General features: G+C 47.3%; 1 protein-coding gene across 2 annotated transcripts in view; it reads left to right on the top strand.

Annotated features, from left to right (window-relative positions):
• USP39 (ubiquitin specific peptidase 39) overlaps positions 1 to 25,163 on the top strand; it is a 28,638-nt gene that overhangs the window by 815 nt on the left and 2,660 nt on the right. The window contains exons 2-12 of one of the 2 annotated variants that reach the window (XM_005279254.4): positions 238 to 307; positions 1,269 to 1,363; positions 8,297 to 8,433; positions 10,300 to 10,452; positions 11,314 to 11,539; positions 12,713 to 12,790; positions 13,814 to 13,881; positions 19,798 to 19,986; positions 20,269 to 20,411; positions 21,801 to 21,936; positions 22,547 to 22,633. In XM_005279254.4, the coding sequence (XP_005279311.3) occupies positions 238 to 307; positions 1,269 to 1,363; positions 8,297 to 8,433; positions 10,300 to 10,452; positions 11,314 to 11,539; positions 12,713 to 12,790; positions 13,814 to 13,881; positions 19,798 to 19,986; positions 20,269 to 20,411; positions 21,801 to 21,936; positions 22,547 to 22,633 (1,382 nt within the window). The remainder of the gene's footprint in view (positions 1 to 237; positions 308 to 1,268; positions 1,364 to 8,296; positions 8,434 to 10,299; positions 10,453 to 11,313; positions 11,540 to 12,712; positions 12,791 to 13,813; positions 13,882 to 19,797; positions 19,987 to 20,268; positions 20,412 to 21,800; positions 21,937 to 22,546; positions 22,634 to 25,163) is intronic. The other variant, XM_042859333.2, reaches the window with a different exon arrangement.

Genomic DNA, 25,163 nt, shown 5'->3' with positions numbered 1-25,163 from the left:
GTAACTAGTGCTGTCATGTAGGCAGCCCTAACAGAGTGCAAAGTGCTGGTGTCATGCTCCCAGCAGCCTGCATGGGTTATTTTCTCCTGAGGAAATGCCATGTGGTTCTGGGGTTTCTGTCTCTGAAGCGTTGCTTTTCAGTGGCAGGTACCACTTCAGGAAAACTGTTAATTCCTTAGCCCCTGGGAGTGATGCTTGAGTTGTTTCTAATCCATTTGTGTGGGTCTTATGTTCCAGTGAGATATGGCCGATTTGATCCCGAGGACCGGCGCAGCAGACACTGCCCATACCTGGACACTATTAACAGGTCAGCATAGAGACCAAGCAAACACTTGTAACACAGGGCATGGCAGAGTAGTGGCCTAGTACAGTGGTTCTCCTCCTTTCTCGGACTCCTGTACCCCTTTCAGCAGTCTGATTGGTTTTGCATACTCCAGCTTTCACCTCATTTAAAAACTACTTGCATACAAAATCAGACAAAAATACCGAAGTGTCACAGCACACTAGTACTGAAAAATTGCTGACTTTCTCATGATTAAATCCATTGTAATTTAAATATTGTACTTACTTTTCAGAGTGTAGTACAAACAAGTCATTGTCTGTTTGAAATTTTAGTTTGTACTGACTTTGCTAGTGCTTTTTATGTAGCCTGTTGTAAAACTAGGAAAATATCTAGATGAGTTGATGTATCCCCTGGAAGACCTCTGCGTACCCATTGGCCTAGCTCTTTGTGGGTACTAGATACGCTCACAGACATTTATATATTAGGACCTAATACATAAATGTTTGTGAGTGTATCTAGTGCCCACAAAGAACCACAACTGTTTTCTGGAATAGCAGTCTCTGCTCAGGACTGGAATAGTAGCTGTTGCTACAGGGCAGGGGTGAGCTGCATCCGCAAAGGTTGAGCAATGCCAGCAGGAGGAGCAGGACTAGAATGGAAAGGGATGATACATGTCAGGATTGAGATGCAGCTCTGATTTTTAAAATGATGTGAGATCCTAGTTCCTGTGAGAGCCCAGAACCAGGAGGAAGGGGCTCTCTCATATTTGAGGTACTGTCACGTGCAGTGTGGTACCAAGCAGCCTTCCAGTACTGTAGTGTGGGTCACACATGATCATTTTTCTGTTGACCTTGGTTCTCTTGAGCTCTGTCAGATTCATGAGAACGTAGGACAGGTGGGGACCCTACTGGACCCAGTGGTAGGCAATATTTGTCTGACTGTTTCAGGGTAGCTCTGCTAACTTGCTATTACCCTGCCGTTTCAGGAGTGTTCTGGATTTTGACTTTGAGAAGCTGTGCTCCATCTCACTCTCGCATATAAACGTCTATGCTTGCCTGGTGTGTGGGAAGTACTTCCAGGGTGAGTTCACTGCTGTGCTGTATACCTGCCTCTGCAGCAAACAGAAGCACTGAATGGGGGTGTTACCCTGGCTATTTGAACACTTTGGGGGCTCACTTAAAGAGAAGGATATTCCATTTGTCTTAAGTGACAATTGTCTTTCACCTTTTCCTGCGGGCCCTGAATTTCTAAAGCTATTTTACCTTCAAATTGCTGTCAGAACGTGGCAGACCCTTTTCTTAACCATTGCTGTAGCTTGGGCAGGGGACATAGCAAATGTGGGTGGCTGGAGGTCAGTTCTGCATGGATATATTGCTCGTCTAAACATGTGTTTAGGTGCTGTTCTATGGTTCTTTCTTTGCAAAGTCCCCTTGAAATCAACATGGCCAATGGCTTATTTCATTTTAGTGAAGGCATGTGCAGTTTAAAAGAAAATAGCGTGGTAAGTAACTGAATGTGGGGAACTAATTGTCAGCGTTTGACAACAAGGCTCCCATTTTAACATTAGCAGGAATCCTATGACTGGATCCCAGGGTTCTTGTAGCTAAATCCCACCCTGCCTTTATGGAAATCTATCTCCTGAGCATGTGAAGCTGTTTTAACATTTATTTTCCTTCAAAGTACCCCCCAAAAATCCCAGTTCCCCCTGAGGCCTGTTCCCAGGTGTGCTAGATACTCAGCAAAAGTGCCTAAAACCAGAGGATTCTAGTGCAGGAGAAGGCAACCTATGGTACACGTGCCGAAGGCGGCACGCGAGCTGATTTTCAGTGGCATTCACGCTGCCCGGGTCCTGGCCACTGGTCTGGGGGGCTCTGCATTTTAATTTAATTTTAAATGAAGTTTCTTAAACATTTTAAAAACCTTATTTACTTTACATACAACGATAGTTTAGTTATATATTATAAACTTATAGAAAGAGACCTTCTAAAAACGTTAAAATATATTACTGGCGAGCAAAACCTTAAATTAGAGTGAATAAATGAAGACTCGGCACACCACTTCTGAAAGGTTGCCGACCCCTGTTCTAGCGTATTCCTCCAGAATAAAATTAACAATGAGGGTGGGGCATGGAGGTCTCTGGGATTCTCCTTTGGATTGTAAGCTTGTCTTGATCTGTAAAGCACCATGTGCACCCATGATGCGATATAACAATTTTCCCACCATCCTGTGGTACACCCTCTGCCTGAGGAAGGTTACATGTTGCTAGATCGCAGGCCCTGGTTCTCATGGGAGACTTTAATCACCCTGATATCTGCTGGGAGAGCAATACAGCGGTGCACAGGCAATCCAGGAAATTTTTGGAAAGCGTAGGGGACAATTTCCTGGTGCAAGTGCTGGAGGAACCAACTAGGGGCAAAGCTTTTTTTGACCTGCTGCTCACAAACAGGGAAGAACTAGTAGGGGAAGCAAAAGTGGATGGGAACCTGGGAGGCAGTGACCATGAGATGGTCGAGTTCAGGATCCTGACACAAGGAAGAAAGGAGAGCAGCAGAATATGGACCCTGGACTTCAGAAAAGCAGACTTTGACTCCCTCAGGGAACAGATGGGCAGGATCCCCTGGGAGAATAACATGAAGGGCAAAGGGGTCCAGGAGAGCTGGCTGTATTTTAAAGAATCCTTATTGAGGTTGCAGGAACAAATCATCCCGATGTGTAGAAAGAATAGTAAATATGGCAGGCGACCAGCTTGGCTAAACAGTGAAATCCTTGCTGATCTTAAACGCAAAAAAGAGGCTTATAAGAAGTGGAAGATTGGACAAATGACCAGGGAGGAGTATAAAAATATTGCTCAGGCGTGCAGGAGTGAAATCAGGAAGGCCAAATCACACTTGGAGTTGCAGTTAGCAAGAGATGTTAAGAGTAACAAGAAGGGTTTCTTCAGGTATGTTAGCAACAAGAAGAAAATCAAGGAAAGTGTGGGCCCCTTACTGAATGAGGGAGGCAACCTAGTGACCGAGGATGTGGAAAAAGCTAATGTACTCAATGATTTTTTTGCCTCTGTCTTCACGCACAAGGTCAGCTCCCAGATTGCTGCACTGGGCAGTACAGCATGGGGAGAAGGTGACCAGCCCTCTGTGGAGAAAGAAGTGGTTCGGGACTATTTAGAAAAACTGGACGTGCACAAGTCCATGGGGCCGGATGCGCTGCATCCGAGGGTGCTAAAGGAGTTGGCGGGTGAGATTGCAGAGCCATTAGCCATTATTTTTGAAAACTCATGGCGATCGGGGGAGGTCCCAGATGACTGGAAAAAGGCTAATGTAGTGCCCATCTTTAAAAAAGGGAAGAAGGAGGATCCGGGGAACTACAGGCCAGTCAGCCTCACCTCAGTCCCTGGAAAAATTATGGAGCAGGTCCTCAAGGAATCAATTATGAAACATTTAGAGGAAAGGAAAGTGATCAGGAACAGTCAGCATGGATTCACGAAGGGGAAGTCGTGCCTGACTAACCTAATTGCCTTCTATGATGAGATAACTGGCTCTGTGGATGAGGGGAAAGCAGTGGATGTGTTATTTCTTGACTTTAGCAAAGCTTTTGATACTGTCTCCCACAGTATTCTTACCACCAAGTTAAAGAAGTATGGGCTAGATGAATGGACTGTAAGGTGGATAGAAAGCTGGCTAGATCGTCGGGCTCAACGGGTAGTGATCAATGGCTCCATGTCTAGTTGGCAGCCGGTTTCAAGTGGAGTGCCCCAAGGGTCGGTCCTGGGGCCGGTTTTGTTTAATATCTTTATTAATGATCTGGAGGATGGTGTGGACTGCACTCTCAGCAAGTTTGCAGATGACACTAAACTAGGAGGCGTGGTAGATACACTAGAGGGTAGGGATCGGATACAGAGGGACCTAGACAAATTAGAGGATTGGGCAGAAAAAAACCTGATGAGGTTCAACAAGGACAAGTGCAGAGTCCTGCACTTAGGACGGAAGAATCCCATGCACTGCTACAGACTAGGGACCGAATGGCTAGGTAGCAGTTCTGCTGAAAAGGACCTAGGGGTCACAGTGGACGAGAAGCTGGATATGAGTCAACAGTGTGCTCTTGTTGCCAAGAAGGCTAACGGCATTTTGGGCTGTATAAGTAGGGGCATTGCCAGCAGATCGAGGAACGTGATCGTTCCCCTTTATTCGACATTGGTGAGGCCTCATCTGGAATACTGTGTCCAGTTTTGGGCCCCACACTACAAGAAGGATGTGGAAAAATTGGAAAGAGTCCAGCGGAGGGCAACAAAAATGATTAGGGGTCTGGAGCATATGACTTATGAGGAGAGGCTGAGAGAACTAGGATTGTTTAGTCTCCAGAAGAGAAGAATGAGGGGGGATTTGATAGCAGCCTTCAACTACCTGAAGGGGGGTTCCAAAGAGGATGGAGCTCGGCTGTTCTCAGTGGTGGCAGATGACAGAACAAGGAGCAATGGTCTCAAGTTGCGGTGGGGGAAGTCCAGGTTGGATATCAGGAAAAACTATTTCACTAGGAGGGTGGTGAAACACTGGAATGCATTACCTAGGGAGGTGGTGGAGTCTCCTTCCTTGGAGGTTTTTAAGGCCCGGCTTGACAAAGCCCTGGCTGGGATGATTTAGCTGGGAATTGGTCCTGCTTTGAGCAGGGGGTTGGACTAGATGACCTCTTGAGGTCCCTTCCAACTCTGATATTCTATGATTCTATGATTCTATGTTGCTTTCCAAGAGTTCACTGTTGCCTTTGCTAGTCTGCGAGACGCCTCCACTTGTTCCTGTCTCCAAAGGGCTGAGCAATCTTCCTCTAGAGCAGTATTTCCCAAAGTGTGGTACGCGTACCCCCGGTGATACGTGAAAGGGTTTCAAAGGGTATGCGGCAGAATTTTTTATTTTACTTTATCATAGCTTTTTTAGCAGCAGAAAACAATTCACTAAAATTTAATATACAAGAATGGTGTAAACTTGTACAGTAGAAATACACAGGTTTACATTGAAACTAATATGATAACGCGTTCAGTAACATCTAATAGCACAGCAGAGCTGACGCAAACCACGCATGTGTGTTGCCACGGCTCTGGCAATACACTTGCCTTTGTGGCATGCGCAGAAGTCATACTGACGGATAAAAGATAAAAGTGAATAACTATTCGTAGTAATCTAAAGATCGTAGCAAGTACATACTTGGTGTGTATCAATATACAAAATTTCTCTTTTTGTTAAACCCATTTACAATGGATTGCTGGCTAAAAACGGAAAGTTTGAAACGTCCAAAAGAAAATTATGGAGGAAATATGAATGTTAGTGATAATTATGCTGAAAAATGCAGTGATATGGCTACATCAGACAATTGTGACGACAAAATTAGTGAACTGTGCGAACCATCTGTAAGTTTATTGAACATACCAGCTGCAAAGAAAACGAAAAAAGCCCGCAAATATGTTGAAAAATATTTTAAACTGGGATTTTCGTGGACTGGCGATGAGGTGGAGCCTGTTCCACTATGTGTGATTTGTTACGAGACTCTCACAAATGAAAGTATGAAACCATCCAATCTAAAACGCCATTTCGATAGCAAACAAAGAATACGAGGGAAAACCTGTAGAATTCTTCAAAAATAGGCGCAAAGATCTCCAAAAGTCCCAGAAAACAATTCATAATGTGATGGGAAGTGAAAATATGAAAGCTTTGGAAGCTTCATATAGTGTGGCGTACTTAATTGCAAAGTCTGGAGCTGAAGTGATTGGTGAGACATTAGTAAAACCTGCAGCCAAAGTAATGTTGCAAGTGATGATTGGAGACGAGGCTAGCAAAGCTATAGATTGTGTCCTCCTCTCAAATAACACTGTTCATCGTAGAATCACAGATATGGCCGAAAACGTAAAGCGGCAATTATTGTCAGGAGTACAGAAGAGTCGCTACTATGCGCTGCAAGCGGATGAATCCACTGATATTGTGAATTTGTTTGTCAGATACGAGCTGAATAATGAAGTCCACGATGACATTTTGTTCTGCCAACCTATGCCAACACATACAACTGGAGAAGCTATTTTTAAAGTTATTGATGACTTTATCTAAAACAATGACTTGGATTGGAGTCATTGTGTTGGAATAAGCACGGATGGCGCCAGAGCCATGATTGGTTCGAATAAAGGAGTTGTTGCATGTATTCAAGCTGTTGCGCCAGAAGCAAAGTGGACTCATGGTTGCATTCACAGGGAAGCACTCGCCACCCAGAACATGCAGGCAGATCTAAAGCAAGTACTGGATGAAGCTGTGAAAATAATCGATTTTGTGAAAGGCCGCCCTCTGAATGCCCGGCTGTTTTCTCAGCTTTGTGATGAGATGGGCAGTGATTACACACAACTCCTTTTTCACACTGAAGTGCGTTGGTTTTCACGTGGAAAAGTTCTGAATCACCTGTTTGAGCTGTGAGAAGAACTGCAAGTTTCTTTAGATGAAACTTTTAACCCCTGCGAGACCGTATACACGACTGGAAATGGCTATGCAAACTAGCATATATGGCAGATCTCTTTGCTCATTTAAACAACCTCAATCTATCCTTGTAAGGGAAACTCATATCCATATTCCATGTTCAAGACAAAGTGAGCGCCATGGTCACAAAATTGAAACTATGGCATAAACATCTTAGTCGTCGTGAACTGGATTCTTTTCCATCTCTTCATGACTTAGTAATAAATTCGACTAACGAACTTGATAGTGATGTGTTGCAAACCATGAAGCTGCATTTGGAAAGCTTGCAGAAAGATCTTCGTAAGTATTTCCCTGAACCGGACTGCACTTGTGAATGGATAAGGAATCCTTTTATCATCAATGTTCAAACATTGCCAAATAACCTCTCTGCTTCAGAAGAAAAACAGCTCTTGGAGCTGGCTTCAGATAGCTTTCTGAAAACAAAATTTGAGCAAAATACACTGACGTCATTTTGGTTGGGGGTTAGCTCTGAATATCCAGATCTATCGGACAAAGCTGTCAAGTATCTTCTGCCTTTTCCCACCTCGTATTTGTGCGAGATCGGATTCTCTGCGCTGGTTGGCATCAAAACAAAAAACCGAAATTGTCTTATTGACGTGGAGCCCCATCTTCGTCTTAAGATCACAAACATCGAGCCAGATATCCCTGTGATAGTGTCTGGTCAAAAGCAGTTCCATCCCTCGCACTGAATAGTTTGGTTGTACTGAAAAATTTTCAATACCGAAATAATAAGTATTAAAACTAGTGCTTTTTTCACTAACCTAACCAAACCAGTGTATTTTAATTTCAGAATGATATGAATTCACCATCTATATCTATCTATCTATCTATATATATACACACACATGCTGTTCTGCCAGACTGTTGTTTTGCTTCTATTACTTTAATTATTTCTAGTACTATTTCTATATGTAACTATTATTTCTATTCAGTTTTGTTTCAACTGCATGTAATATAATTTTGTATTTATTTCTAATAAACATTTAATCCAGAATGAAACGAATTAGGAGTGTGTTATAAAAATGTGGCTACTAACACCCTTCCCCCCCCAAATTATCTTCACCAGAGAAGGGGTACGCCGGTAAGACAAATGTCTCAAAAGGGGTACGCAACTGTTGTAAGTTCGGGAAACACTGCTCTAGAGCACAGCAGTCCCTCTGGGGAGGGAATGGACTGAGGTGAGGTGTCTCTGGCAATGCACCATGCTGCACCTCTGGAGTGGAGATATCATTAAAACAATTCCTGCACTCCATGCTGCTGCTCAGCACTTGCAGAGGGCAACATTTTTCTCTTAACAGTTCATGGGGTTTCCGGAACATACCCAGTGAAGGACAAAACCAAATACCGCTCAAGGTATAGAGAGCAAACCCTGGAAATTCTGTTTGTCCAGCTCATCAGTTGCCTTTGCAGTGAAGTTTAAGCCATTAGACATCTAGTTCATGCTGTCCCTTTGGCTTCTGTTGCTGCGCTCTGTGTTCCTGACCTGCCTTTTTTGTCCCTTCCGCAGGCCGTGGGTTGAAGTCTCATGCTTACATTCACAGCGTACAGTTCAGCCATCACGTCTTTCTGAATCTCCACACCCTCAAGTTCTACTGTCTGCCAGACAACTACGAGATCATTGACTCCTCGCTGGAGGACATCACTGTACGTTGCCTTCTGGAGCTTTGCTGTCAGTAGTACTTGGGCAGTGGGGAGGGGAGAGGAGGGAGGTGGCTCCCTCCTCTCACATTGGAGGGCATAAGAATGTGCTCTTCCAGGATACAGTACAGGTTTGTACCTGCATGGGCAAACTGCCTGTTGTGTCATATGGTCCAGATACACACCTGTCCCCATGGAGATCATTGGGCAGGATAGACTTGGTCAGACCAGAAGAGCTGGTGGAATTGCTCCTGTAACTCACTGCAGAGAGGCCTGTGTGTTTGGGATAGAAGGGCCTGAATTAGACTGTTATTTGTGATGCCATATGCAGAGTACAGGCTGGATACACGTGTCCCCAGGCCCAGGTATTTTTGCAGGAGAAAGGAGCAGTCTGCCAAAGGCATTAGCAGAATATTGTGGGAATTAGGGGCAGAGCTGTTACGAATGAAGCATTATCGGGAGAGGAAGGATGGGATAGTGGCTAGGACATTATCCAGAGACTCAGGTTCAATTCCTGCCTCAGACTCCCTGTATGACTTGGTCGGTCACTGAATTTCTCTGTGCCTTGGTCCCCATCTGTAGCTTAACCTAGCCCTGGTCCTTCGCTTTCACGTGGCACTGCTGCTGATCCCTGTCAGACCCCTTCACCCCCTCTGCAATTTTTTTTGTAGATGTCCATGTTTCTATGGCTGGTCCGGAGCTGTGCCTGCACAGCCTCTTCTCCCTGTGGGCCCAGGAGATTCAATACCTCCTGCCTGCTCCCGAAAGGAGTGTGTCTAGAGCGTATAGTCGGCATGGTCGGTCGGACAGCTGCACACAACAAGGGGGGGCTGCTAGGTGTGCTCGCCAAGCCAGGCAGTCGTGGAAAAGCATTTTCAAAATAGGTTGGGTGTTTTAATGGGGGTGTGGCTCCCGGTTTCCATGACTCCTGGGCAGTGAAGTTCACCATTGTGACTAGAGCAGTCACTTGTCAGGCGTTGCGGGATAACTGCTGGAGGACTGTAGGCACAGTGTCTACACTTGCACTGTTTCAGTCTCTGTAGGTTGACCATGGCTCAACACCATTCGAGGAGGTGGTTTTACTGCATCTCTGTAACACGGTGCTTACATTGGTGGGAGTCAAATCTGAATGTAGACACTTGCATAAATAGGTTGATGCAAGGTGGCTTATATCAGTATAACTTTAGAGGGGAAGTCGGTAGGTATTTAAGTTTTCATGTCTGAAGATGCTGACCATTCTAATTGTCCAGTGTGATCTGCCCCATGAGTCCCTAGGCCATACAGATGTAGCATGGGCTTTTCAGTGTTGGGTATGTGTCTTTTCATGCCAGGGTACTGGTGATGTTCTAGGGGCACTTTGAGCTTACAGATCTCTTTACTTCAGTTACTGGGAGGACCTTGCATTCTTCACACTGAATTTTAAAAATACAGATTTTCTCACTCTTTGTTTATTTCCTTTCTTGCATTTTCCTTGCGTGGCCAGTGCAAATCAATGGAATCTGTTCCACTTCTGTTTATCATCAGCTTCCCTTTAGACACTGCTGCCGTAATGTTTGTGCTGTAAATGCTTTTGGGCATCTATATTGTTTAAAAGCTGTTTCCAGTGAAATTTAAAAGACATGAGAAAACTCATGTTGGTCTTACATTTTGTTAAAACCTTATTTTTTCAAAATCTTCATTCTGATCACTTAGAATTATGTGCCCCTTTCAAGTGATAAATTAGTTGGAATATGCTTCCCACGCAGTAAACCTGTCCTGGAAAAATCACCCAGTGATAAATATGGAACATGGTGCTGGAAGTCAGATCCCAGGAGCTGATGTAAAGAAGCTCTTAATTCTAAAGATGACTAACTTGCTGCCTTTCTCTTTCAGTATGTGTTGAAGCCCACTTTCACCAAGCAGCAAATCGCCAATTTGGACAAACAAGCCAAACTTTCGCGGGCATATGATGGCACCACTTACCTGCCTGGCATTGTGGGACTGAACAACATCAAGGCCAATGACTATGCCAATGCAGTACTCCAGGTACAATAGTGGTAGTCATGCAATCTTTGGGGAGAAGCGTAAAGAGTGGGCAAACTGTGTGCATTCCTCCCCGCCCCCAGAGGTTCTGCCTTTCAGACCCACCCTCCCTCCGGATGAGTGGAATGATGTGGCCACATTTCTTGGCTTAAGATGGACTGCTGATTGCATGCTGGGATTTGTAGTCTCTTTGGCCTGCGCCTCTGTATTCAAGATGAGTGACTGCAGCTTGCTCCATTGTAAGCCGGTTGGACTCTTTCTCTAGGTTGGGCAAAAACTGGGTCTCTTAGATTTAAAACCTTTGTTTAGTTAATTGCTGGGGAATTCCCACATGCAAAGTTAACTTAACATGGGCCACATCAGTGTGTGAATGGAGAGCATTGTACCCGTGTGTCTGCTGGCATGGGGCCATGCTTTTACAATAATTGTGAGGGGCTTCTCTTCCCTTTTAATTTAACTGTATCATCACAGATACTGAAATTAATAAATTATTCCTACAACAAAATATGGCAAAAAAGATCAGCAACGTCCTATTTTCTATTTATGTTCTCCAAAGTTACCATAGATCTAGATCCCTGTATAGAGAGCCAGAATATTAAATTATCTTGCATGAGAATTTGAATCTCTGCAGATTTTCTCTGCCCCTTTTCCTCGTGTCCTGTGGGGGAGTACAAGGGAATCTTTCACCTGAATCATGTTTCCACAGGAAGCACAATCAGTTTATCAGCTTGTACTTAATTAGTCTTCATTTGCTTGGACTCAAATCAAGCTGGAGGTTGGGAGAGCTCTGAACCTGCTGCCTGCCAGTGGGCATATTGGGCTGAGTGATCGCTTTGCCACTGACCTTTGAATGTCTGTGCCCAGGCCCTGTCTAACGTCCCACCTCTGCGGAACTACTTCCTGGAGGAGGAGAACTACAAGAACATCAAGCGCCCACCGGGGGACATCATGTTCCTGCTCGTTCAGAGGTTTGGAGAGCTGATGAGGAAGTTGTGGAACCCCCGAAATTTCAAGGCTCACGTCTCTCCCCATGAAATGCTGCAGGCCGTGGTCCTGTGCAGTAAGAAGACCTTCCAGATTACCAAGCAAGGTGAGACCAAGGGGAGATCTTTAGCACTTTCTTTTCCTTCAGCCACGCAGCAGAGTCCTAAAACATGGTGGCCTGGAGCAGTGGTTTGCGCACTGGGAGGGTGGGTTGCACTGGGAAGGGGATTTCGTGCATTATCTGCAGTGTGACACTGCAGAGGGGAAAGCAGAGATCATGCTCATGCTAGTCTGAGGTCCTGGGTGGTCTGTGTTTGTGCCTGGGCTGTGGTGAGAACAATGCTAGATCAACGGGCCTGCGATGGACGAGAGACCCAATTTCTTGCAAAACTGCAGGGCTGAAAATGAATGCTTTTTACCACTTACAATCCGCTCTTCCTGCCTTGTATAAAGCATTCGTTCCTAGCCTTCAAGGTCTGTGAAGCAATGGACTTTGTCGCATTTTGATTTTCTCTTTGGATTTCCTCCACTTGGATTCTAATGAAAGGTTTCAGAGTAGCAGCCGTGTTAGTCTGTATCCGCAAAAAGAAGAACAGGAGGACTTGTGGCACCTTAGAGACTAACAAATTTATTAGAGCATAAGCTTTCGTGGACTACAGCCCACTTCTTCGGATGCATCCGAAGAAGTGGGCTGTAGTCCACGAAAGCTTATGCTCTAATAAATTTGTTAGTCTCTAAGGTGCCACAAGTCCTCCTTGGATTCTAATGTGATTCTCTTCTGAGTGTGAAATTGACATTCTGTGCCGTCTGAATGCTGAGAGTAGCCACTTCTGTGACACTTCCAGTCCCAACTGCGCCAGGGTATATACGTGTATAGCACCTAAGTCATGGACCAGTCCTCCTTCATCTGAGGTTCTGTGCAGACATAGAATAAAAAGATGGTCCCTGCCCACAAAGGCCTTACAAATAAGTATGGGACAGGAGACAGCAGGTGGATAGAGGCAGACAGGGAAGCATGAGGAAACCGTGAGATAATACAGACCAGCATGATGGGCTGTGGTCACAGCACACCAGGTTCCTTATGGAGCAGCAGTAGGAGGTTGAACCCGCAGAGAATTAAATGCTTTTCATTGTGATTGCCATCATGAGGTGCCAGATGGGAGGGGGGGAGGGGGGTGAGGAGTTTAACTCACTGGCTCTGTGTAAACTCCTTCAGTGTTGGTTTCCTCTCTTGCTTTGTTGCCCTGACTCATTTTCCTCAATGTTTCCCTGTCTTCAGGTGATGGCGTTGACTTCCTCTCCTGGTTTCTAAATGCCTTGCACTCTGCTCTTGGCGGGACAAAGAAGAAGAAAAAGAGTAAGTTGGGGAAATGATGGTGTTTCTGTGACTGCTGCTTGTTTAACGGATGTTAATTCATGTTTGGCCTAGCGTGTGCTGATGTGGATTCTCTGGAGAATAGGTGTCCACCAACTTAACAATTTTAGTTTGCTTGTTAAAAAAGAAAAATAAATCTCTTAGCTAAGACTCCCCCCCTTCCCCCCAATTCCATCCTAAGATACTTGGTTTGTTTCAGAGGCATTGGGAGTGCAAAGGAAACTCACTTGCTTGTTTCAAACAGCAGCCACAGTGTAAAAGGAGAAGAGATACGGTCATATATTCACAGGTTAATTGGAATATTTACAGTTGTAAAGAGTCCAAAATGAGCCAGGTTTTCAAAAATAAGACGACAACTTTGAAGTAACTAAATCCAGACAATAAAAATCACATCTGTGGTAACTGAGTGGGGTTTCTAGCACATCCTCTTTCCTCAGACTTTGTATTCAATACCCCCCCTCCCCCGCACCAGCCCACACAAAACTCCTACCGGAGCAAAGACTTCCTCAGCTTGGCCCTTTGTCTCATCTCTCCAGGTTAGGATTCCTCCCACTTCAGATGGAGCTGCTGAGCTCTTAACCCTGGTTAAATCACCTTTTCCAACTGCAGGTATTGGCTTCTTTACCTCAGAGTCCTAAAGTAATCTTGGTGATTTCAGCAGTGCAGCCAGTGGATCACTCCATGGCACCTGTCTGTTAGCCACACGTTCCCTCAGCATTCTCTTCCCTAAATGTTCAGTACAGTAACAGTCAAGGCAAGAAACCCATGACAAGAAAACCATGTCCAGCAATCTGTTTCCTGTGCAGCTCTTGTATATTTCACATGTTCCTCTAAACGTGCTGCTTCTGAATGTGGTGGTCACTGGAGGTTCCTGTCTTGGGAACTTGCACTGCCCCAGCAACTGGGATTCTCCACAAATGGCTTTCAGACCAGAGCCTTCTCTTCAGAGCTCTACTTGGTCATTGGTAACAGTTCTTTGCTCTGTCTGCATGTGTGTTTTCACAGCCATTGTGACCGACGTGTTCCAAGGCTCCATGCGGATCTTTACCAAAAAGCTTCCACACCCTGACCTGGTGAGTTCACTTGGCCCCGACCACTCTGGGTTTGTGCCCATCCTTCACACATGGAACGTCCAGGAGCAGTGGATCCCATGGTTGAATTGGGGGATGGGGAGAGTGCCACACGTGCACACCCAGCGGGCCTGTTTCAGTACAGTTCCTGGGCGTTACTGCTTGTGACTGGGGTCCCAGTGCGGGCCAGCTATGGCCACTCAATTAGGGTGAACTGCAAAGAATGGGGCAGACAATCCCCATAAAGCTGGTGGATATTCCAATACTTAGATTCACAAAGCCAGCATAAAACATCATCTTTATTACCTTACTGGTTACTCAGCAGTCCAAACAACACAGTTCCCTTAAAGTGATCCAGCCTCAGGCCTCAATCCAGGTACTCACATCAAATATGATGAAAATTTCTGTAAATCTTATTTCATCATATAAAAGAAAAGGTTCTACCAATCCCAAAGGATCGGACACAGCACCTCCCAGGTTATTGAATGTTTCAGATCTTACCCAAATACACACTGCAGCCAATTCTTATTAACTAAACTAAAATCTATTAAAAAACAAAAGAGTACGGTTAAAAGATCAATATACAGACAGACATGAGTTCAGTTCACTGAGGTGCAGATTCATAGCAGAGATGGTGAGCTTCGTAGTTGCAAAGAGTTTTCAGAAATAGTTCATAGGTCATAGTCCAATGTCCAAATCTCGTATTCCGGGCGAACCAGCATAACTGAAGACCTCAGTCTTGCGACTCAAACTTCCCCTGATGAAGCCTCAGCAGATCTGAGATGACAGGATCAGGACCCAAGGATCTTCTATACAATTTCATGTCTTGACAGATTGGGGTTCCTCCGCCACTCACAGACGATTTGCTGTACATCTCAAAGAGAGATGAATACTGAGATATCCCATGTTTATAATTTATTTAAATGCTAGGATGTTCTTTTGATCTCTGAATGATCCGAATACAACATAGACAGGGACTGTTGGTTACATACTCATACATATGTAAATACACAAACACTCTCTCCCCACGTCTTTTGAGGGTTATTTATTTTGCAGGATGTTTAACCCTTTCTAGACATGCGTCACACTGCTGTAGGAAATTCTAGTGGAGGCTGCAGATGCACTTAGAGGAGCTACAGTGAAAGCAGATCACCTCCCCCAACCCTGTTATCCTTGTGTCTGCATTGCCCATTGCAGAGCCAGTGAAAGAGATGTCAAGCAACGAAGGCTTGCTATCCAAGACTGTCGTAATACAGGATCAGGGCAGACCTATCGAGTCTGCGACCCTTTCCTCGTGCCACCGCAGGTCTACTGGGATGGGAGCATAGGTGACTGAAGTTGCTTACGGGCACTAGAGAGGCAGGGTGGGTGAGGTCATATCTTCTATAGACCAACTTCTGTTGGTGAAAGAGACGAGCTTACACAGAGCTCTTAGGGTACTCAGTGTCACAGCTAAATACAAGGTGGAACTGGTTGTTTAGCATAAGGAGTAACACGTATGGTAAGAGACCATTCAAGGTGAAATGGGCAGTCATAGGACAAAAGAGGGGGGTTAGTGGGTGTACGAGGGTTAACCAGGACTCGACCGTCTCCGAGGCGGCGGGGAGCCACACCGGCTCACTCCACACAGTCGTTGTTCGGGGGAATTAATCTGTCCGCGGGGGGTCTCCCTCGGCAGCCCTTGCGGTAACTGAAATAAACACTGTAAGCCCAGGCCCTGGGTCAGGGCGGGCAACAATGAGTCAGGGACTCAGGCCCTCAGGCAGGGCTGAGCAGGAGCAGTACAAACAGTGCGGAGCCCAGGCCCTGGGTCAGGGCGGGGCAGTGCAGAGTCAGAGCTCAGGCTCTCAGGCAGGGCTGAGCAGTGACAGTACAAGCAATAGGAAGCCCAGGCCCGGGTCCGGGTGGGGCAACAATGAGTCAGGGGCTCAGGCCCTCAGGCAGGGCTGAGCAATAACAATAGGTCCCAGCCTCCTCAGGCCTGGGAGCGGGGGGGATGCAGGCGCTCCCACTCCACTGCGTCCCAGCCTGGGGCCCTAGCAGTGGCAGAAGACCCACTGCTTAGTCAGTGGGGATCCTGGCCGCAACACACTGACATGGGCTCTGGCAGTGCTGCAGCCAGACTAGGGTCGGCTGCCCCGGGCTACTTCCAGACTCCCCCTTGGGTAGTACCTGGGTCAGGGTGTTGTCCTCTGGGGGGTCCAGCACCATAGGTTCCTCAGCGAGCGGCAGGCCTGGCAACTCCTCCGGGTAGCGGGCGCAGGGCAGGCGTGGCAACTCCTCCGGGTAGCGGGCACAGGGCAGGTCCTGGCGGCTGCCTTGGGCCGCGGGGTTTTCCCAGTCGTGGGCTAGGCTGGAGGCGGCTGGCCTCTCCGGTGGCTGGGGCCTTACTGAGCTCTGAGGGCGAGCCTTTATACTTCCGGGTCACCGCCTGACCCTCAGAGGGGCGGGCTCAGAGCTCCCTAGCTCCGCCCACTCCGGCCTCTGGACGGGCTTTTCCCTCTCCAGGGCAGCGGGGAACCACAACGCCTCACTACAGTGGGTTTTATAGATTGTTGTAATTAGCCAGAAATCCAGTGTCTTTATGAAGTTCATGATTTTTAGTATCTAGCAAAGTTATGAATGTAGGCTCCCCAGCTTGTTGTTTGAAGGTGTTGTGCAGGTTTCCTTTGAGGATGGGGACTGGGAGGTCAGATAGGGAGTGATCGCTTTGTGAAAAGTGTTTGCTCATGAGTGATAGTGTTTTTGTCTTTTATCACTTTTCTGTGCGAGTTCATTTGAGAGCGCAGTGATTGTCTGGTTTCACTCACACAGTTGTTGGGGCATTTAGTGCACTGGCTGAGGACACCACATGTTGTGACAGGCATGTGTAGGACTCCTGGATCTTGAGTGGTGTGTTGTGGGGCGTATTGATCATCGTAGCAGTGGAGATATGTCTGCAAGTTTTGCATCTGTTGTTCTAGTAGGGTCTGGTGCTGCTTTGTGTTTGTGGGGCCTGGTCTGTGGGGAGCTTGTTTCTGATGATGACCTTGGCGAGGTTGTTTGAAGGCCAGTATGGTGATCTTGTATATATTGTGTGTAAGGCTATGTTGTTGAAGTTGATGCTGGGAGCTTTCCAGAGAGAGTTTAATGTACGGGTGGTGGTGGTTGTAGTTGTGGTGGAAATTTATGAGGGGGTTCAGTCGTATTTGCATCCTCTGGACAGACCATCGATGTATCTCAGGAATATCGTTGGTTTCTTGGTGCATTTGTTCAGAAATTCTTCTTCAGTGTGGCCCCTGAAGAGGTTGGCATACTGGGAAGCCGTCCTAGTACCCATGGCTGTTCCCATGGTCTTTGGACAAAGTGTTGCTGATGTAAAGTTGTTATGAGTGAGGGTGAAATAGATGAGTTGTCCATTGTAGATACTGGAGCCAGGTCGTGATGCTATCATTGGGAGCAATGTTGGTGTATAAGGAGGTTACATCCATGGTGGCAAGGGTGGTATTCTGAGGGAAGTGGTTAGTGTTGCAGAGTTCCTGGAGGAAGTTGGTTGTGTCCAGGAGGAAGCTGGCCCTTTGCGTATTGAGTGGTTTGAGGATGGTTTCTGTGAGTACTGATATCCCTTCAGTTAGAGTGCTGTGGCCAGATATGAAGGGTCTGCCCGGGTCCCCTTGTTTGTGTGTATCTTGGGAAGCAGGTAGAAGGTCCCTCGGGCGGATTCGAGAGGGATGAGGTTGAAGAGTTTCTCTTGGAGTTGTTTGGGGAAGGATTTGGTAGTATCCTTCAATTCCTGACTGAACTGTGGTGTGGGGTCTTCTTTGAGTTCTTTATAGCAGCGAGTGGTGGAGAGTTGCTTGTCATCATTAACATAGTTGTCATGGTGGAGGACTGATGGCACTCCCTTTGTCTGCTGGTCTGATCACTATCTGGAGGTTGGGTTTCAGAGACTGTATTAGCTGGTGGAGTGATAGTCGAGCAATAGTGGTGGATGTGCTGTTTAAGGATTTCACAGTGAACTTCCTGAAGCAATCAATGTAATGATCAAGTGTGTGGTTTCATCTGTTCTGGGGTGTCCAGTCAGATGATTATTTTTGTGTATGACTGTCAGTGGGGACCTAGTAATTATGGGTGGTGGTGGTGATGTGGAAGAATTCTTTGAGATGGAGTCAGTGAAAGAATTCTTCTAGCTCTCCAGGTGTTAGTAGGCTGTCAGGTTCCGTGGCGGGGACAAGTTCAGTCCCTTGGAGAGTACAGATAATTCAGCTCCAGTTGGGGTAGTCTTGATAAATTGATGATGTTGGGGGTGTGGCGTAGTGTCCACTTGGGTCTTGGTTCTATGGTTTCTCCAAGAGGTGGTGTTCTGTGGGTTATGGAGTTGTGGTTGGTTCCACTTTTAGTTTTGGATGGCTGTCCTCGGGGTTTTTGATAGTTGTTTTGGGTTTCTTGCGTAATCTCTAGGTTCCTGATTTTTTTTCTTCCAGTATGTGGGAGAATGTGGTGATTCCTGGTTTGAGGTAGCCCCTTCTGGAGAACGTAAGGTACCAGAGATAGTTCCCCAGTTTTTCTGAAGTCCTTCTGCAGAGTTGGTCAGCATATTTGGAGTTGTATGTAGGGGCCCGAGGGTAATAGATGGTGAGTCCTCTGGGAATGATTTGCTCAGCTATTAAGTTTTGCTTCCTTTTTCATCTTCTTGTGGACTTTCCGTTTCCATTTGGGGGGCACTACACAGTATTGCCACTAGATGGTGTCAAAACTTAATACATCTGTCCTAAACTAGCCTCACATGCAGTATTGTCCATTTAAGGGTACAGGAGGCACTTTCATTCCTCAACGGTGCTGGAAACTTTCACATTACAAATATGGTATGTTCTATTCAACATGGGGCGACATTATTATTTATTTGTATTGCGGTGGCTTTCAGAGGCCCCCAGCTGAGATCAGGCCCCCATTGTGCTGGGCACTTCACAGACAAATAGTAAGACAGTCCCTGCTCCTTAAAAGCTTGCAGTCTAAATAGATGAGAGACGCAGTTTTTATCTCTGAAGTGCTACAAACCATGAGGTTCCAGTCACAGTTCTGAACCGTGCATCCCCTGAAAAAGCCACCAGGGAGTCTGATTGTACAACAGGCCAACTTCTCAGGGGAAACATTGGGCCACAAGCCAAAACTAAAAGCTGCGGCTACAGATCTACAGAGCAAGCTGTGTAGCCTGCAGGAGTCACTGCAGGGCTGCTGGAGTGGGAGAGGCATAGGCCCTTCTGAGACACAATGTCACTTGAATTTCCTATTCAATTCGAAGAGACCATGAGCCGTCTTTGGCAGCTGGCCTTGGTTTGGTGCCTATGTAGATTAACTCTGCGTTGCGATTTCTAGTGTCTCAGTTTCAGATCATAGGTTTTCTTGTGCTGGGGAAGTAGCAATAGCTGCAAACGCTGTAGAAAAACAGTTCACAAATGGAGCTGGCTGATGTGAGATGAACACTTGATGCTGCGCAGCAGACCTGGTTTTATATGGGGCTGGTGGTGCAAAGATGTCCCAATCCCTCACCTGCTGCAGAGCTAAGCATCAAAGCTGGAGTTATTCTAGCAAAATTGGTTCAGTTCCAAAGCTCCCCCTCACCAAGGCCTTCATCCTACCAGGAAAGTCATGCAGGCAAAGTCCTGTGGGTTTCCTTGCAGGATCAGGGCCAATGTCCTCATTCAATGTAGCAGGGTTAGTCTTTTCTTAGTAGCTGTTGAAGATTGCAATGGAAGGCGATGCAGGTTGGGGCTGGGATGACAGTGTATCCTTAGAGGGAACTTGCACTATGGCTAGCTGTAGGCAGTGCACACTATATTAACTCTGGGCCCCATCTCCCAAAATGTGCGGGTTAGGTCCATCCGTCCTGTGGTGCTTTGCTGTGCTAACCCAGGTGGTTCTGTCCCCACCTCCCCTCAGCCAGCAGAGGAGAAGGAGCAGCTGCTGCAAAATGATGAGTACCAGGAGACAATGGTGGAATCCACCTTTATGTACCTGACCCTCGACCTCCCCACTGCCCCGCTGTACAAGGACGAGAAGGAGCAGCTGATCATCCCCCAGGTGCCGCTCTTCAACATCCTGGCCAAGTTCAACGGCATCACTGAGAAGGTAACTCCGCCCCTTCCCTGACTCTCCTGCTCTGCTGCCCTCCTGCCTCTAGAAGTAGGTTCCCTGCCGCCTGTCCCTGTTAGACTCTCCTGCTCTGCAGTGCTACTTGTGTTTGAGGGGCCGCAAATCTGCTAAGGCACCTGGCAGATCTAAGGCAGCGTTGTTGGTGCTGGCAGGGCAGAGCGTGGGCTGGTATGCTCTCCTATCCTTGTGGGTGCCTCTGCCTTGGCCATGTGTGGGTCTCTGGTTGCTGAGGGTTGTGTGTCTCTGTCCTTGCTCCAGGAGTATAAAACCTACAAGGAGAATTTCCTCAAGCGCTTCCAGCTGACCAAGCTGCCTCCCTACCTCATCTTCTGCATCAAGCGGTTCACCAAGAACAACTTCTTTGTGGAGAAGAACCCCACCATCGTCAACTTCCCCATCACGTAGGTACCGCCTGGACCCGGCTGGGGGGCTGCAGCTCCGGCTGTGCTTTCTAGGGAAAGTCCCTTGCACTCGCTCTGAGAACAGGGTTTGTCTGCAGAGGATGAGACTCAATGCAGCCCGTCTCCAAGTGGCAACAGATGGGCGTTGGCGCCTGAATGGCGCTGCCAGGAGCTGGTGCAAATTGCACCTTTGTGGGATATATTGGTTGGGTGCTCCCTGTTCCTCTAAGGATTCCCTCCAGGCGTTGGTTGGCAGCTAGGCCCGTTTGGCTAGAAACACACTACTTACGTGTGACAAAGAGTCCTGTGGCACCTTATAGACTAACAGATGTCGTCTGACCAAGTGGTTATTCACCCACGAAAGCTTATGCTCCAATACATCTGTTAGTCTATGAGGTGCCACAGGACTCTTTGTCGCTTTTTACAGATCCAGACTAACACGGCTACCCCTCTGATACTTGACTACTTACGTGGACACTCGACCCCAGCAAACAGCCCTGTTTAGCAGATGCTTCCCCTGTACAGACCATGCAGTCCTGTGCTGATACCAATGGAAGGAGAGGCTTGTGGGTAAACATAGGACTGGGACTCCGGAGACCTGAGATCAGTTCCTGGTTCTGCCACAAACTCCCTGTGTGACCCTGGGCCAACCCCTGTCTTGCCGTGCCTTAGTTTCCTCATCTGTAAAATGGGGGTGATTCTTCTCTGCCTCCTAGGGGTCTGGTGAGGATGACCTCGGCACTCTGTGAGGTGCTCGGGGGGGACTGTAGATACAGACACCAATGGAGCTCAGCCTTGTGAGGTCTCGTTTGGGCCCCCTGTGGCTGCAGTGCCACGTGCAGTCGGCTGTTCTGCACCTGGAGCTTGTAGGCCGGCATGTTGTGTGTCAAGGTGGAGATGACCTTATACAGCTGGGGTGGAACTCCCTGTTTGAATGGGTGCTAGGGCGGGGTGGCACAACACATCTGGTTATGACTAACGGGGAACGTGACATTTAGCTACTGCCCTTGTCCGGTGGCCGGTAAAGTCATCTTTCTCTTTTGCTTTGAGTATTAAAAATGATCTGTGCAGCTTCCAACTGAACTGTGCAGACTGTCTTGGCCAGAGCACGTCCTCCCTACTTGGTCTAGTGCAGTGCCGGGTTATCTTCTGTGGTGCTGGTGATCCAGCCTTGCATGGCACTAGACGAGACAGAATAGCGGGGTGCCTGGTTCTGATTTACATGCGTGTGGGGCTGACGCTTGGTGACTGCAATCGCAGCTAGCTAAGGAGCTGGCCCCCTGGGCATCAGCATGCAACGTACAGGGGCACACTGGAACTCCCGGCCTTTTTGGGGCCTGGTGCAGCTTGCCCCTTGTGCTCACAATGCTGCTGTTCCTTCTGCTGCAGGAACGTGGATCTCCGGGAGTACCTGTCCGAGGAAGTGCAGGCCGTGCACAAGAACACCACCTACGACCTCATCGCCAACATCGTGCATGATGGGAAACCCACCGAGGGCTCCTATAGAATTCACGTGCTGCATCATGTGCGTGACCGAAGGGGCGGAGTTCAGTGTCTGCTGGCAGCGTGGGGGCTGGAGCAGCATGCAAAGCACCCTAGTCCCTGCTAGCCCAGTAGCTTGGGGTGTGACCGCTCTAGTCTCTGGGGATTTAGCCCATGCAGAGGATTGCTGACGCTAGCTCACTGCCTAAGGCTGATCCCTTGCAGCTGCTCTAGCAGGGAGCTGAGTAGCCCTCCCCGGTTCGTTCTCCAGCCTGCACAGCAGCCGAGGGCAGCACTTGAGGCTTGCCCAAGCAGCTCTGCTCCCTGAATAGCCCCACAAGTGAGCTCAGGTAGCAGCTGGCCGTAACCTGCTCCCCCAGTCCAGACGCATCCTGATGAGACGTGCTGGGAAAGCAGAGCGCCCGCCGCTGGGCTTCGGGGCTCATCGCTTTGTGCCCATGGGGATGGTTGCTCGGGGAGCTGGGGAGAATTTCCTAGTGCAGGCTTTGCTCTGTTGCATGGTGAGGCCAGACAGTGGCTCAAAGCAACAGGCTGGGCAGAGTGGATGTCTGGAGCCCGGTGTGTCAGAACTAGCGCCACGGTAAGACCTGCTGTCATAACTCTCCTCACCCTTTTGCAATGGCTTTTGGCAGGGCACGGGCAAGTGGTATGAGCTGCAAGACTTACAGGTGACCGATATCCTGCCCCAGATGATAACGCTCTCAGAGGCCTATATCCAGGTGAGTGCATTGGTGTCTGTTCCACTGCATGGGGTGACTCGTTCCACCTGACCAGGTGATCTCTGCTGACGGCGTAGGGCCGTACAAGCTTTGCCTGGCTTTTCAGCTGTCCCAGGTCTCTGCACAACATGGCAGATGTGAGTTGCTCTTGCAGAGCTATTTAAAGAAAACTTGCTTGTGCTGCAGCTGCTCTAGCATCATCTCCTCTAGCACAGGCTGAAGGAAGTGGTGGTCCCTGTGGGGGGGAGGAGGGCTGTATGTGTGATGAGTCATTCATTGCATACGGTAAGTGCTGACCCGGTGGTGCAATGATGGGACATGTGGGAGGCATTGCTGTCACATCAGTGTTGGTGGCCATGTTCCTGTGGCTCTAGTGCACATACCCATGATAAAGACAGTGCTGTTGCACTCTGAGATGCAGCAGCAGCCCACAGGCTCTGATCAGCAAGTCAGTAAAAACTTCATGTGATAAATGATGTGGTAGAACAAAGGTGTGGGGGTGATAAACTTCACAAGCAGTCAGTGTCTGAGTCCCTGCCCACAGAGGGGCCTACAGCAGCCTTGTGTGTCCTGAGGCACGGCGTGGGAGGGGCAGCCTGTATTTAGAAAGTGGAGCTCAAAGTAATACTTAGCGCTTCTCATCTGTACTGCTCAAAGGGTGGCTGGATTGTTCAGTGGTCAGGTCACTAGCCTGGGGCTAAGGAGAGCCAGGTTCAATTCCTGGCTCTGTCACAAACTCACAAGAATGGCCAGGCTGGATCAGACCCATGGTCCATCTAGCCCAGTGTCCTGTCCTCTGACAGTGGCCAGTGCCAGGTGCTTCAGAGGGAATGAACAGAACAGGGCAATTATTGAATGATCCATTCCCATCATCCAGTCCCAGCTTCTGGCAGTCAAAGGCTTAGGGACGCCCAGAGCATGGAGTTGCGTCTCTGACCATCTTGGCTAATAGCTATTGATGGACCTATCACCCATGAACTTATCTAGTTCTCTTTTGAACCCAGTTATATTTCTTTTGGCCTTCACAACATCCCCTGGTAACAAGTTCCACAGGTTGACTGTGAGTTGTGTGAGGAAGTACTTCCATTCTTTGTTTTAAACCTGCTGCCTGTTAATTTCTTTGAGTGACCTCTGGTTCTGGTGTTATGTGAAGGGGTAAATAACACTTCCCTATTCGCACTCTCCACACCATTCATGATTTTATAGAACTCTATCACAGCCCCCGTTATTCGTCTCTTCTAAATTGAACAGTCCCAGTCTTTTCAATCTCTGCTCGTATGGAAGCTGTTCCATACCCCTCATTGTTTTTCATAGATTCTAGGACTGGAAGGGACCCCGAGCGGTCATCGAGTCCAGTCCCCTGCCCTCATGGCAGGACCAAATACTGTCTAGACCATCCCGGATAGACATTTATCTAACCTACTCTTAAATATCTCCAGAGATGGAGATTCCACAACCTCCCTAGGCAGTTTATTCCAGTGTTTAACCACCCTGACAGTTAGGAACTTTTTCCTAATGTCCAACCTAAACCTCCCTTGCTGCAGTTTAAGCCCATTGCTTCTTGTTCTATCCTTAGAGGCTAAGGTGAACAAGTTTTCTCCCTCCTCCTTATGGCATCCTTTTAGATATCTGAAAACTGCTATCTTGTCCCTCTCAGTCTTCTCTTTTCCATACTAAACAAACCCAATTCTTTCAGCCTTCCTTCATAGCTCATGTTCTCTGGATCTTTAATCATTCTTGTTTCTCTTCTCTGGACCCTCTCCAATTTCCCCACATCTTTCTTGAAATGTGGTGCCCAGAACTGGACACAATACTCCAGTTGAGGCCTAACCAGCACAGAGTAGAGTGGAAGAACGACTTCTCGTGTCTTGCTCACAACACACCTGTTAATGCATCTCAGAATCATGTTTGCTTTTTTTGCAACAGCATCACACTGTTGACTCATATTTAGCTTGTGGTCCACTATAACCCCTAGATCCCTTTCTGCCGTACTCCTTTCTAGACAGTCTCTTCCCAATCTGTATGTGTGAAACTAATTGTTCCTTCCTAAGTGGAGCACGTTGCATTTGTCTTTGTTAAATTTCATCCTGTTTACCTCAGACCATTTCTTGCTGTTAGTTTGTGTCTCCTTAGCTAGTTGCTGTTCAAATTCTTTCTTGGCCTGCCTTATTATACTTCTACACTTGTCTTGCCAGAGTTTATGCTTCTTTTTATTTTGCTTAGTAGGATTTGACTTTCAATTTTTAAAGTATGGCTTTTTGCCTGCATCTGCCTCTTTTACTCTATGTAGCCCTGGTGGCATTATTTTGGTCCTCTTATTGTTTATTTTATTTGAGGGTGTACATTTAGTTTGGCCCTCTATTATGGTGTTTTTAAATAGTCTCCATGCAGCTCGCAGGCATTTCACCCTTGTGATTGTTCCTTTTAATTTCTGTTTAACTAGCTTCCTCGTTCTTGTGTCGTTCCCTTTTTTGAAGTTAAATACTACTGTGATGGGTTTCTTTGGTTTTTTCCCCCCTACAAGGATGTT

The sequence above is a fragment of the Chrysemys picta genome, chromosome 2 (genome assembly GCF_011386835.1).
Source record: "Chrysemys picta bellii isolate R12L10 chromosome 2, ASM1138683v2, whole genome shotgun sequence".
Classification (NCBI taxonomy): domain Eukaryota; kingdom Metazoa; phylum Chordata; order Testudines; family Emydidae; genus Chrysemys; species Chrysemys picta.
The sequence above is the reverse complement of the archived record's forward strand: the minus strand, read 5'-3'. Positions and strand labels throughout refer to the sequence as shown.